General features: G+C 35.8%; 1 protein-coding gene across 1 annotated transcript in view; it reads right to left on the minus strand.

Annotated features, from left to right (window-relative positions):
• The window catches only part of GRK4 (G protein-coupled receptor kinase 4), a gene marked incomplete at both ends in the record, with an annotated part of 37220 nt that overhangs the window by 18772 nt on the left and 3078 nt on the right, over positions 1-15370 (minus strand). The window contains 5 exons of the mRNA XM_081999177.1: positions 820-912; positions 2280-2380; positions 3726-3803; positions 6995-7107; positions 7763-7849. Of these exons, the coding sequence (XP_081855303.1) occupies positions 820-912; positions 2280-2380; positions 3726-3803; positions 6995-7107; positions 7763-7849 (472 nt within the window). The remainder of the gene's footprint in view (positions 1-819; positions 913-2279; positions 2381-3725; positions 3804-6994; positions 7108-7762; positions 7850-15370) is intronic.

Below are 15370 nucleotides of genomic sequence, written 5' to 3' on the forward strand. Positions count from 1 at the left end.
ACACATATCAGAGCAGGGCTATTTCATGGTGGTGGGGTTTTTTTAGTTTTGTTTTAAAAGAGCAGTCATTGTTAATGCAGTTTTGTTCTCAGGACAACAAATGGAGGTTCATTTGGTACAGAATTCGGTTTAATTGTCTGAGTAACTTCCCTAGTTCTCTTCCTGGCTTTTGCTACTAATTCAGTCACATAAAAACACTGGATAACTAGAATTTAGTATAAGGTCAAGTACCTTAATGTTTGAATATGTGACCATGATACCCAGCTGTGCTGAATTAGAATCAATTTCTACCAATTTCAGCATTCTGAAAAAGTTTGGACACTCATTTAGTATTCATTTAAAAGCCCAAATTAGATTCTGATATATACAAATCTTGCTGTCTTGTAATTACTAGATCTGTGTCTGTACCACCCTGAAAAACTGATTATTTACTCAATCACCCAGTGGGTTAAAAAAATAGATTAATCTGCTTATTAACCACTAATTAGACCAGGTTTGAAACTAAAGGATGATAGCATTCCCAAGAAAGACTGGTATCCCACTGCACACTTGACAGCCAAACATTCATCTATATGATAATAAATTCACATTTCCCTAATACAATTTTACCACTTAAAGACTACTGGACAGATACTTTCATTGGACTATTGGCTCTCTCGCTGACACATCGACATCATCCTTTACATCTTGTCTTTCAGATCACAATTTCTTAGACAGGCAGTGTCATTCATTAGGGCTCTACAGCATTTCTAGCACAACAAGCAGAATAGGCCACAAAGCAAAGCAAAATTATAATGCAAACATTATAAACAAACTTACTTTTCCAGCCACTTCCACTGTAAAAAACGGGAAAAATACACACTTTCTTGGTAAGCTTCAAAAGGTCTTCTGCTTAGGTATTCATGGACAATTCTAGCAACAGGAAAATAAAATCAATTTTATACTGAAAAAGATGATGATGCAGGAGGTGCTATCAATCTATTAAAATATATTTAAACATATCAGTGAACCTGTAGGCAGAAAAACAAAGTTACTGTGCTCTACAATGGTTTTAACCTAGATGTCCCACAAAGTGAGGGCCTGTTACAGAAAACTGTTCCTGTCAAAACACTAGTGAATGCCAAACTACTGTTACTAATAGTAACTAGAAAGTTTGACCTCTGCATTCTCATTAAATGTCTTCAAGCCCACCTAAACATCGTCCTCTCAGTAGCTATGCAATGCATGTATGACCCCACAAATATGACCTCTGAAAGATATTTACAGCAAAGTATCTACAAGTTTTCAAGCATTCTTTGGAGACTGGTAAGCAAAATTTTATTCTAGGATTTGAAATTGAAATACTAAATGCCATATACAAACCTGAACACCAGGTACCTTATCATTCCCCTTAAACTAAACACCTCTAATGACACCTCTCCCCCCACCAGGTGTCATTCAAACTGTATTCAAATATTTATTGGGCAGAGAAAAGGGGATGACCTACATGACAGATCCTCCATTTGAGACATGTTTTACTAGGTGTTCTCAGACATCCCTTTCAATCTCATAATCTCAGGTTGTTATAAAGTATGCTTATTTTTGTTGCTAGGGAGATGACCCAAGCAGTGACAAAACATGTTGTAATCCTTCAGACATGATCAAGCATGCCTTGAAGAACCAGTAATATTAGAAACATAAAGGCTTTAGAAAGATGTTCAACACTGGTAAACATGTATCGTCCCTCCAAGAAAAGCCCTCCCTGATGCTGCTGTGTGAAATATTACTTCATGACTTCAGAACAAAACCAAGTTGTATTTGTTTGTGTTAACTATCACAATCAATCCTCTAATTAGCCATCTTAATGGAATATAACTGTTAGCCTCAGTTCAACCCATTTTCAAGAACCATAAATGGCGTAACATTGTTCAGACACCTTTCAAGCTCCAGTTTATAACTTCATATTTTTCTGAGTACCTTCATCATGGAAGGGGAATCACTCAGAAGGTAAGAATATAATAAAGAGAAATACTATTCTAATTTACAGCATACTTGGTAGCAGATAATAGAGTGATTTTATGCAAAAATAGCATTAAAGAAAAAGCTCTGCAAAAGTCAAACATCTAAATCACATCTGAAGGAAACCTAGTCCTTTAATAAATCTGTTCTAAATTTCTTACCTACACTCATTTCAGAGACCAAATACTCCTGGGTATAACTACTTCACTTTTCATTTCTCTCAGAAACACACAAATTTCTCTTGTGATACCCAAACTTTGCACTACACGTTTTTAACTTACCTAGTACAGTCCATAAAAAGATCTTTAGAAGGGTTCTTTTCCAGTCTTGCTTTACATTCATTTACTGTTTCCTGAGGTATTTCTGGCAAGTGTGCTGCCGACTTTACACAATTTAAAAAAAAAAAGGCCAAGATGAAAGCAATTTTGTAAATCAATAGAATGAGCAAAAGTTCTGTATTCAATGTGAAAAGAATTCTCTAATACAGGAAAAGGAAAGAAATGGTTTGGCTAAAGAGAAAACCAAGAAAGTAATATTCAGGCAAAATTTTTATTTGTTCTCTATTACAAAACAATTCATTGAAAGCTAATACAGTTATTTACTATTTCAGTATCAGGGGAAACAAACTTGGCAATAAGTCAAATTTCTTTTTCTTTCCAGAATTCTACCACCACAAAAGTAAGTTATCTATTTGGCTTGGCAGGATGGATGGAAGGGGAAAGAAACACACACACAAATTGGGAAACTATTTCAAACCAGCCCAAAGAAATCTGGGTTTTTTGCAAAAACTGCATGTGACTTTATGGTAGTCCCAATCAGAATAGATGTGGCAAGCTTCGAGTCTGTCTGCCTTTAAGGCATCTGCAAGACCTTAATTTGGAGTAAAGTCTTCTCAAGATGACCAAAGTAAGAGAAGCAGAAGGAACATCTATTCACAGAAAGCAAATGTCTAATTATACATCCACAGAAAAGCTTCTATTGGATACCAAAGAACAGACTCTTAAAAATCAATCAGTGAGATCTAATATATGCAAAATATCAGTAATCAATGATCTCCATGCAAAATACAGAGAAACAGAATGCTCTAGAACAAAACAAAACACCATTTCACTTTGTGGAAACCTGTAGCAATTCTGAAAATTTACAGCAAACCAACCAAGGCCACATAGGAGCCTGAAAGAAGCCCGAGAATTTCAAGAATTCCCCATTGTCACATCTTGAGACTACAAAACTCTGAGTTAATTTGTTAATAAGTTTTCTTTAGATGCTAAATGAGTTTCTTTAAAAATGTATCTTCACTTCAGACCAGTATTTTAATTAGAAAACATAGGAGAATAAATCGCAATGGTAGTAGTCTTAAAAGCAGAGATCAATCAAGGTTTCTGCTCAAGTTCATAGAATCATTAAGGTTGGAAAAGACCTTTAAGATCATCAAGTCCAACTGTCAACCCAACATCACCATGCCCACTAAACCGTGTCCTGAAGTGCCACGTCTACACATTTTTGAACACCTCCAGTGATGGCAACTCCACCACCTCCCTGAGCAGCCTGTTGATAAGTTGATAAGTTTCACAATTTTAGAAGGTTGTATACTTTTTGGAAAGACAAAAATGGAACTAATGGAGTTTGAAAGTCAATTGACTACAAACAATGAAACCACATGGCTCTCTATTTATCTGACATTTACAAAACACTTGAGACAATATTTTGCAATATAATATATTTACCCCATTAGTGAAGTATGTCTCTAAAACTTTCAGGCCACAGTCTATACGCTTTTCATCTGAAGATACCTCATATTCTGCCTAGAGGAATGGAATTGAAAATTAAATTATGTTCAGAGCTATTTGGCACTACGGTCTTTTACATGATGCTAGGCAGATTTTATCATGAATGACACAATGCTCCTAATATAAAAGGAACTGAAGACTGTCATTGTTTAAAATCGATTTAAAGCTTTTTAGGGTACATAGTAAAACATGTATGAAGAGCAGTCTTAACAAAAAAAGCACATGGAATTTAACTTTTGGAAAACATAAGAAAACTAACATTTAGTCTAAATGCAATTACAAAAACTGCACCCTAGAGGTTAAATTAGACCAATTACAATGAAATATAATTTATGTAGTATTGTAGGACAGAATGATCCAGATGGAAAATAATTAAATAAGAGTACAATAATCAGCATTTTCTTCACTGTATTTTTTTTTTCCTTCATGTATTTTTCTTTACTACAGTCTTGGGTAAAACCAGTATAAAACTACTACTTTCTACAAGGTCATGTTAACTGGAAATAAGTGAGTTCTAGACTAGATGCTACTTCATTCTCTGAGAAAATAAAACTGAGTAGATACAAAATTTCATTAAGTTCTTGACTTAGTAATATATGGTACTGTGATAGAGAAAAAGACCATTATGCAATCCAGTGTGTTTTGCAGATGAACAACTGGCAGCTTAATAGAGGTCCAGAGGCAGCTACTTATGGAAAAAGCCCCTAAGCAGTATCAAACAGATACTAGTATTTAAAAACTCCAAGGACTACTTACTATTAATAATTTTAAGGAATAATCTAGAAGCAGACATCTAAAGTTACAACATTTAAAGATAACAGAATCTGGGGAAAGATTAATTAGAAAAGAGCAATCTCAAGCAGCAATCTGTATTAGCTTTGTAAGGTGGGCCAACTCAATCAAAGCTTATTTCATATCTCAGAATGTAAATGCGTGCACCTAGGAACAAAGAATATGTGGCAGACCTCCAGAATGGAGGACTGTATCATACAGAACAACAGTTTAGCATACTGGGACAACAAACATTAAGAACATCACAGGAAGTTCCAAGTGATTGACCTAATCAGAAGAAAAGTTATGTACCTTTATAAAGTAAACTAGAACACTGAAAAATGACAGTTCAAGAACCAAACACACACACAATACTGCAAATAACAGAATCCCTCAACTCCAGTTCTGCAATCAATTGCGACTAACCCACGCTGTCTCACTACTAAGTCATCTACATCTTTTTCTGCTGAGACATTATGGTACCAACCATTTCAGCACAGTACTCAAATCCATAAACAATTGCAAGCCATTGTTTTTGCTACTTCAATACCAAAACAATCAGTCCAATGGTAAGGAATTCTTCCGCAACTACCAAACAACCTGAGCACATCAGAAAAGTTAATCAACCACAGCAGTGCACTTACCACCTTTAACATTTGCAATTATGCCATAGTCGTCACTAATTTAATACAGTCAGGCATACTGTTTTAAGCAGATACTGTAATTTAAAAGGAAGTTTAAGAGACAGCCTTGTCAAGTAGTTTCTGTTATTCACAGAGCTTAAGAGGGAAGTTTGAGCTGTCACCCATTCTTTTTGATACCTGAGTAACCTTGAGTCCCCAGCTAGTGAAATGAGTCACTAGGTGACTGGATAACTGTAATTCCTCACTATAATTTCTGACACTTTTAGTCAATTATTTCACAACTCTTCTTTCTGTAAAGCCAAGCTGACTCCAGACTTCAATGTTACACCTTCTGAAGAGTTAAAGCTTACCAGTCCTAGTATTCAGTACAAGTAGACAACATAGCATTGTACTACCTTGATTTTGCCATTTTGGCCTCCTGAAATAATCATGCTGCTGAAATCACATTGCTCCATATAAAAGAGTCAGAAAGCTCTTTTAATTAAGATGCAAGGCTCTTAAGACTATGGCATTTTATGCCAGAAAGTTTATTTTCAGAAAGATTAAATCTAAAATGTATTAAAAAAAAAAAATGGTAAAAACCCAAGGTAAAAACCCCACAACCTTAGCCTTTCTCTTCATGAGTGCCTTACAAACAAAACCAACAAAAAAACTCTCAACCCCACCCCAAAAAAAGCTTGAACAAGCTTGCTGAAGTCCAGTCCAGAAAAGGGAATCAAGCTAACTCAGGAACCATGTGTAAGAGATAGTAGGTATTTAATCTCACTTCCTTGATCAAGACAGCATGCTAGCTTTCAGATCATTAGTCACAGACTACAGATTATCTTAGCTCTTAAGAGGCTTCTCTTTCAGCGATTCCCAAGCATACTTCTTCACCATGATTTTTCAAATGGAAGTTAAAAAATAAAAAAGTAAATTGTGAAATCGTCCCTTACATCACATTATCTCAACTATGACAGTCTTTGTTAATTCACAAAAGTGTTGCAACCCACATAACATTATAGGTTGCATATTTCAAAACAATTCCAAATGTTCAGTTAGGGTAAAACATGGTTACTTCTTACAACTTTCACCTGAAAAATAACATCTATAGATCAAAGACACACCTGCCTTACAGTCATGCCTAAGATTTTCTTCTCCTTTGTACTGCCAAAGATTCTGCTACTCCTTATCTAAGCTTCTAAGGATTAAAAATGTGTACAGAAGTTGTAACCACTAAGGCTACATCCACAGTTGTCAGTGGTCTCCCCATTGTGCAATGATCATTAAAGGCTCTGGTTTACATTCACTTCAGGACAATTAGCTCCATTGTTCTGGATTTCCATTCGCTTCTTCCCATCAGCAGGCAGATGTTTAGCCATCTCCAGGAAAGCAGGGCTTCATCATCATGCATAACGGCTACTTGGCAAGACAAACACCATAACTCTAGCTTCCCCCTTTTCTCCTTTCCCCCAGCTTTTATTGCTGAGCATGGCATCATATGGTATGGGACATCCCTTCGGTCAGTTGGGGTCAGCTGTCCTGGCTGTGTCCCCTCCCAACTTCCTGTGCACCCCCAGCCTCCTTGCTGGTGAAGCAGTGTGAGGAACACAGAAGGCCCTGACAATACCTAAAACACTCTTGTTATCAACACTGTTTTGGCCAAAAATCCAAAACATAGCACAGCATGAGCTACAGTGAAGAAAATTAATTCTATCCCAGCCAAAACCAGCACAAAAATCAAACTTTTTACAAACTGAAATTTATAAGCTGTTGCTTAATGATATCCATCTCCAATTTCTCACTGCTTACCACTGCGTCCAGAAATTCAATGCATCTTTTCAAATCTGGTCTGGAATCACAAAACTGTCTGAAGAGAAGTCTTCCTATTGGCTGTTTGTCACAAAGCTGGTTATAGTCTCTTTCTGAGAAAGAAACAGTAAGTAAATATCTATCTTTATTTTTATCTTTGTCATAGCATGGTCCTTACTCCCATTTGAGAATAAGTCAGAAAGATGACTAAAACATAAAGATTTTACATTAACATATTCAGCAAAAACATCAAAAATATGCAATGATCCCAAGGAATAGTGGAACACTCACTTCCAGCCACATAGACTATCACGTTTATTAAAAATACATTGAATGATATGGTTAAGTTTCATTTAGGTTGGGAGGTGAAAAGCAACAATACTGTGAAATAGCAATCCCAAAGCAAACAAGATTGTTTGGAAAGAAGGAATACAAGATAATAACAGAAAAGGTTAAAAAATTATTACAAGACATTAAGAAAAGACGCGAACTATATTACCACGTCATTCAAATTACGATTCCTTCTTCTAATTCATGAATTTGTAAATTCATCCTTTAAAAGCAATTTCCTTTATCAAACAAGGAACTGTGATACAGCTTTTATCTTCTCATAAATTTATCTTCTCATTAGTTCTCCATCACATTAAAACTTTAATAACTTTTTTTCCTAATTAGCATTCAGAAGCAAGACAGAATACTTTCAGTTAACACCACCAAACACCCTTCCTTCTCAAAAAAGTCAGACAGACCATTCTACAGGACACCTACCGATTGAGCATCTAATACCTTCACAATGACTAACAGGTGGCAACTTCAGCATCTCTTTCCATTTTTTACTACGCCCACTCCGTTTGCCTAGAAGAAAAATATGAGTAATGTAAAACACAATACTATGTCAGAATAAAATTAATCATAACATTAACAGCACAAAATTAGGTCACTTCTTCATAGATCTGCCAGACTGGTTTTCAGGCATAGAAAGAAATCCATCTGCAAGGATATCCAAACCAATAATAAACTTGATATAGAAGAACTTTTATATGAAACACTAAAAATCGCAGAAAGTCTTTTGCAAGACAAGTTTTTTGTATTTTGGCTGTGCATACAGAATAACTCTGCAGGCAAAAAAAGGTATTCTGAAACGTACAAACAAAACTGAAACATCAAAGAAAGAAATTTTAAAAAATTGAGGATTACCTCTCAACCATGGTGAAGAATGGAAGACATTAATGTTTAATAACAAAATATATAGAACAAAGTTCTTAAATACATTTTTTGATAATCAAGTTGTACATAAATATTCTCTCTCTTTTTTTAAGGGCAGTAGTAGTTATAAGAGTAGACCCACCCCCCACCCCCAAAACGAGTGGGCATTGCTCAAAGACACACCATTTATATAAGAGGATACAGGATATCAGGAAGAACTTCGCTGTTGTTGAATTCAGATCTTTTCAATGCTTCAGATTTCACAGCACTAGTACTAAACTACCAAACTACTACAGTATTTTTCACATTGTTTCTCAAAAAATATACCTTGCTCCATTTTCTATATTTAGCACATTACTTTGACCTGAAGAAGACAATTCCATTTGCAGAACATACGCATACTTATCAAAAAAGCAAAGAGATTGACACAGAATCATATATATACATTTAATTACAAAACATTTCAGCAGAAGTGCAATTTTTGTGCTGCAAAGTATTTTAAAAGAAGATTTTATTTAGCGATATGGCCAGATGCATTTCCACATGACAGAACAGTAGCAAAACAGCACAGAAACTTTCTAACTGTACCAAAGCAGTACATACCGTTAACCACAATGGGAAAGGAAGGGAGTTACCCTATGTAACCTGAATAGAAACCTAGCAGTAAACAGTACTCAACTCTTTCAGAATTAAAATCAGTAGGGAGAAATGAACTAACATCTTCATAATAATAAAATATGTATTAAAAAAAACCCCCACACCTCTTCACACAAACATACAGCTTCTTAAACAGTTTCACCATTGCAGTTCCAACTTAGTGTACCTTAGTTCCTATCAAATTTAGATGATCTTTGCTAACAGGAGCATTGACATCTCACTGTGCTGCTGCAACAAAATATTCTCAACTCTAGTATCACTAGAAAAGTAAACAAAAAATACAAAACCTTAAAAAGTTGCCTTGCAAAGATTCTTTCAACTGATTCCTACTCTCTCAAAAAACTTAAAGAATCATAGAATCTTTGGGTTAGAAGCGATCTTTTAAGGTCATTTAGTCCAACCCCCTTGCAATGAGCAGGGACATCTTCAACAGGATCAGGTTCAGGATCGCTTTCTTCTGGATCACCTTCTTCTGCACTTTATTTCCTAATGTTGCTTTGTAAGTCATTCACCTTCTAAAATATTTTAGAATACAAATGTATCGAGTCTACTTCCCCCCTTATACTTCATGCAGCACCAGCACTCATGATGAAGCTGTAATTACCAGCATCATTAAAACAAACTACAACTACTTTTAACAAAACATTTTTGATGTTAAAAAGTTTAATATATGCTTGAAGAAAATCAAACCACACAGAGCATTTCTAACAGAATTGAACACAACTAAAATCAGGGAATACTAACATAGAGAGCCTGTACAGATACACTGAATAGAAAAGAACTGGGTATAGATTATTACGTGGTCATGAAAAACAGTGGACAGAAGCATCAGTTTTCAACCACAAAACTGAAAAATACACTAAACTGCAAGGTCCACAGAAGTTAAATTTCTTCTGTTAGAAACTGCTCAGAAAGATTCATTTGTGCGTGACACAGTACAATCAATATTGACAAATAATGATAAACTGAACCAAATTATACCACAATGCTGTTTGGAAAAAGTAAAACTGAACTGTGATATACACCAAGTGTATCATCTTCTGCAACACAGTCAAAGAAAAAAAAACCACAAAAAACTCAAACCAAAAAAAGAGGATCACTGGTGCATTATACTTGAAGTCCAACAAAAGAGTGTCTGCTGTATTTTGCCCCAAATATTTGGCCAGTTACTTACAATGTGACCATTATGAACTTCATGTTACAAAAAGAGACCACATGCTAGAATGCAATTGAATTCATCATCATACAGAAGTGAATAAAGACTATATATAATTTATTGATGATACACAACAATCAAGTGCTTAGGAGTATCAACTAAATCAACATGCTCTCTCTTTTCTCTGAACTGACTGTTCTTATATTCACAGCAAATGCAAAGAGAAAGTCTGTATGTCCCAATAACATAAAGAGAATGCATGACCTACATCATTTACAGATAAATTAGTCATTTCTGGTAAAAGTTATGGGAGGAGGCCAATTTGTTTGTCATATTATTCCCCAATTGCAAAATCCTTTTCCATTTCTGAGGCAGTTTAAAAGAAGCATCAAATCAAATTATAACAGTTGTGGTCTGTAAGTGTCTTAATATTGATTTCAGAGCTTCTATTCTGGATCTCATTCTAAAATACTTCAGATAAAATTCTTCCAGAAAGACTAACAGCTTACTTTCCAACACAGCAGCAACAAACCCATTAGGCTAATCTGTTTTATGGTTGACCTATATGGTTCAGATGAATTACCACTTTTGGCTCCTTCAGATGTAATTGCTGGCTAGAACAATGTCCAACTTGAAGCGACTCATCTTTTACAAAGAGAAGGGTGGATGCAGCAGTACACCATTACAGTGAGGAAACACTGCAATTACATTTTCAGGTACATGAGAACCTTACCTTCTTCTCCTCCCCAAATTACTTCCCAGAATTAGAATGTAAATAACATGTTTTCACTTCTTAAAAAGATACGTACTAAATTCAGTTAGGTCATTGAATTAGAATATAGTATGGGAAAGATGTTTAGATGTTTTCATTTTTCAACTTTTTTTTTAACTAAAGAGAAACATTTGAAAAACTTATGTAAGGCAAGGTGATTGGCTTAGTCATCAATAAAAACACAACTAGTTGCAAAAAAAGAAACTGCTGTTGGCAAAACAAAGCAATCTGGTGTAGAAACAGATTTAGACAAATAAGAATACTTTTCAAGTCATCAGATGGACTTCCCACAGCCACAGTGATCTTCCTTACAGACAGGATTTGTAGCATGAGTCTCATTTCACTGAGCACAATGTTACTGGACATTATTAGCCAGTCTTCTCTGAGACAGAAAACTTCGATTCTGTCCTACGGAATGAAAATAGTGAGAAGCATCATACTATCTTGGCTAATAAATGTACACAGACTGTAAGTGGTAAGATTCAGTGGCTACTACACTAACACTGAGATTCTGCCATTCAGTCGTTCAGGGACCTCCATGCTTCAGCTCTCCTGCCTGTAAAAGCGCAAGCAGCGTATCTCTGCAGCCAAGAAGCACACAGCTATGTAGCACTAGGGGTGCATGATTGCTGCAACATTGTTCTTGCAAAACTGATTCCACAAACCAGATTGTCAGATACCAGCTAAGAAATTCATACTGGACCACACCCAGATAAGTTCTGAAAGCATAAAACTGCCACAAGACAACAATCTACAGCATGCCTTTAACTGTATAAATCAATCAATTGGTCAATCCTAACATTTTAAACTCACATGAATTCAAATCTTCTCCCACTTACAGACACATTTTCCTTCAAACCACTCATGATAAGGATTAAAACCTTTCACTGAAAAATCAAAACATTCCTGTTCAACTATGGCCTTTTGCTACAACGACATTTGTAAAGACTGCCCAATAAGTAACCTATTTTGATGGTATGCCCTTATCGTGCAAGATCCACCTTCAAGACACAAAACACTGCAGAATTAATACCTCAGCTTCTCAGATCGGAACAGTAACACTGAAGTACTACTAACTTCAGGCTAGGAGACAAGTTCACAAACACCATCACTTGAGGAAGGCTGTCACGCTTCCAGTTCTAGAGACGGCTCATACAGTACTACTTTGTGGGTTATCTGCAACCTTCTCCCATTGTGCAGGTCAGACATATTTTTTGACATTTCAGTTCCCTGGAAAACAAGCATGGTCACAGTTTAACAACTAGGTTTAACAGAATGGCATCTCTTTTATATGGAGAATTTTTTTTTTTTCACCAGAAGTATGCTACATATAATCTGGCCGGCTCTCAGTGAGTTTACCGAATCACCTAGCTGAAAATTCAGGCTTCAGCGCAAGGTAGGCACCTAACTCTTCAGCGTTATAAAGTAGTGCAAAGTATTGCACTTCTGAATACAAACAGAAGCAAAAATGCAAGCAGTTCAATAAATATACACGTAAAGATACCTATGGATTATAGATTGTTATGGCATTTTTAAGATAATATTCCTCACACTGCTGGATTCAAGTGCCTAGAATTGGACTTCAGCAAGGTAATGCTCCAGTCTTCTTGTTCATCTGACTATTAGAGCAGTGACGCTGTAAGCAGTTAAAAACCCCAGCCATCTACATGAACATTTGTGCAGCTTGTTTATATGCACAATCATTTATTGTTCCCACAGCTATAATCACTTGAACAACTGGTTCTTCACATCAGCTCTACATACAGTTCCAGTAATGTGCACATTTAAGAATGCTAGTGCATACATGCTGAACAGCTTCCGCACTTCTTTAGAAATTAGGTATGAAAGTCTTGTATCAACTCAAGTAAATGTTACTAAACTGAACCAGAATTTATTAATCTAATATTGCACTCAATGTGACATCTGTGTATACATTTCATTTTGATATGCCTGTAATAACTTAATGAACAGGGTTTACTAGAGAAAAAAACAACAGTAAGAAAACTCCAATTTTACAAGTGACTCCTTGACACACAAGGATTGTTTTATCACGATGGTACATCAAGACTGCAACAGATACAAAAGAAGTAAAATTCCTTTAAGTAGATTGTGAAACCTCTAGTTACAACTGCCATGTTTGAAATAACCAAAGCAGCAGTGTGTATCAATAACTAGACCTCTCATGTTGTGTTTATTTAGTAAATGTAATTATTTAGATTCCAACATGCCCACATGCATTCTTCTTACAGTTCATTAAATAAAGGACAAAAAGGCAGACATTGTGCATAATTCTGTACAAACACAGGAAGACATGTTTCCTGCCACAATGAGTTTACAGCAATTTAAAGCACAATGCAATAAGGGAGTGCAATAGAACATAAGAGGCAAATAAGGGAAGAACAGACAAAAATAACAGCAACTGCAAAAACTCATGGCACTCTCACGTTAAAATTCATATTTGCTGCTGGTGAATGGACTTTCTGGGTATGAGTGTGCCTTGGTTTCCTACTTGTGCATACAATTAAATAATTAAAGATTTTAGTTCAGTTCAATAGCCAAACTGCAGTGATCTGAGCAATCTCCTCACAATTTTCTTCCTTGTTACAAATACATAGATTATAGCATATCTGCCTATGTATCATCACCAATACCATACTGAATTATTACCTTATACTGCAAGCAAAAGTAGGATGTATTTTGCTTGCAGAATTATTCCAGCTGTTTTTAAACCTACACAGATAAAACACACAATTTAAGTGGACTGCTTATTTTTTCTGAAGAGTGCTACACTAGTATAATTTCAATACTGGAAGTATCTTTAGGATTCACTTAAGCCAAATTACAATCACATTCTGTTACTGAAAGGTTCCTGCTAACTCCATCCTTGGGCTGCACCTAACAATTATCAAATCTGCAGGAGCTTGCTGATCCATCTGAAAACTAATTTTGGGAAGAAAACCCCAAACCCAAAACACCCAATAACATAGAAAAAAAACCCACAACAACCCACACACCCTAGATTGGTTCATGGATCCAACTGGAAACCGGCTTACCCATTCTGCAACCACAGGCTAGAACCAATACAACCAAACCATGAGCTTGGGGGAAAATTTGTTGGAGGCATCATCTTAACTTAGCCTAAATGAATCATGACATAGGAGGATATTATATGCCTAACAGCAGACCCCTCATTCACAAACTCCTCCTACCAGAGCAGTACAAAGGAATTTTAAAGTGGATGCAAATGGACCAGGTATGTTTAAAACGTACCCTTGGCATGGATCCTCAATTGGAGTAAACTGCCATTGACTTCAAAGGAACTACAGATCTACCCTTTGGATGTATTTTTGGAGACTATTACTTCAGGCAATGAAAAAAAGGAAGGCTCCTAAGCAGTTTAAAACATACAGTGATTAATTTCTTTCCTTTGAAACATCACAGACTACGTGTGGGATGCTGAAATGAATTTGGGGCTTACATATACTCAAAGGATTTATTAAGAGTGACTGAAGTAACTATGAAAAACAGAAGTTACAAATATAAATAAAGAGAAAAGTGAATAAAAATAAAAATACATTTTTGTGAACTTTCAGATTTTTTCAGAATAACCTAGCTTATCTTTATTATTTGTCCCCATTTATGGGAGAAATTCTTCAATGTCTTTCAAGAGGTACTCATTTCAAAGATATTTCTGCCAGGAAAAAATGAATGTGTTCATTCCTCTGTTCTTACACAAAATTAGAAGTCACATTGCTGTACACTATTCTTTTACACATAAAAATCCCTATATGTGAAAATCCAAGTACGGAGATCATGAAATTGCAAGCTTTCACACAGTCTCTCTCACAGTTCATGCAACACTACCACTTAACACTTACTTGTTTTTCTATCTCAGTTGCTGCACTACAGTGCTCATAAGATCAGCTTTGAGATTGCTTTATAATCTCTTGTTTTTCTACTGAGTCACTTGTGCTTGTTCCACCATTGGGTTCACCTTAAGAGGAAGTTTTCCGTTTTTCTCTCTCACATACAGATTTCCCTCAAAATGTAATGTGTGCACAAGAGGAAAGAGCTGGATTGGCACAGAAGGCCACTTATCCCAGGAAACTGGGACAGGGAATCCAAGAACACTTTCCACTACAGTTTTCACCCAGAGGCAAATCTCTCCATCAACAGGTTAGCTCTCTGCACGAGCAGGTCAACTGGAAAAGTGGAGGAGGAAAGAAAAAACTCCCAGTAAAGCTCCTGACTCCTTAATCCTTCATCCATGAAGATAGGGTACTTTGTGTTAGCACAATATTTTCTAGTAGTAGGTACATACAAGAGTCACATATTATGAGCCATCACTAACACCCACACATGTGAAGAACTGGCATTTTATTATTTACAAAGTCGCATTAAAAGAAGATAAGAAATCCTCATAGCTTTACTTCTTCCCATAAAGAAATGTTGTAGTTGCTACAGAGATATTACAAGTCTTTACTGGAAAGAGACAGGCTTCTATTAAAATAATCTGTTTTATGAAATGGCTTGAAATCATCCTCTTAGAGAACAGCATCGTAAGACAAAATTTAAAGTTTTGAGG

Source organism: Phaethon aethereus (genome assembly GCF_964289735.1).
Source record: "Phaethon aethereus genome assembly, chromosome: 4".
Taxonomy (NCBI): Eukaryota; Metazoa; Chordata; class Aves; order Phaethontiformes; family Phaethontidae; genus Phaethon; species Phaethon aethereus.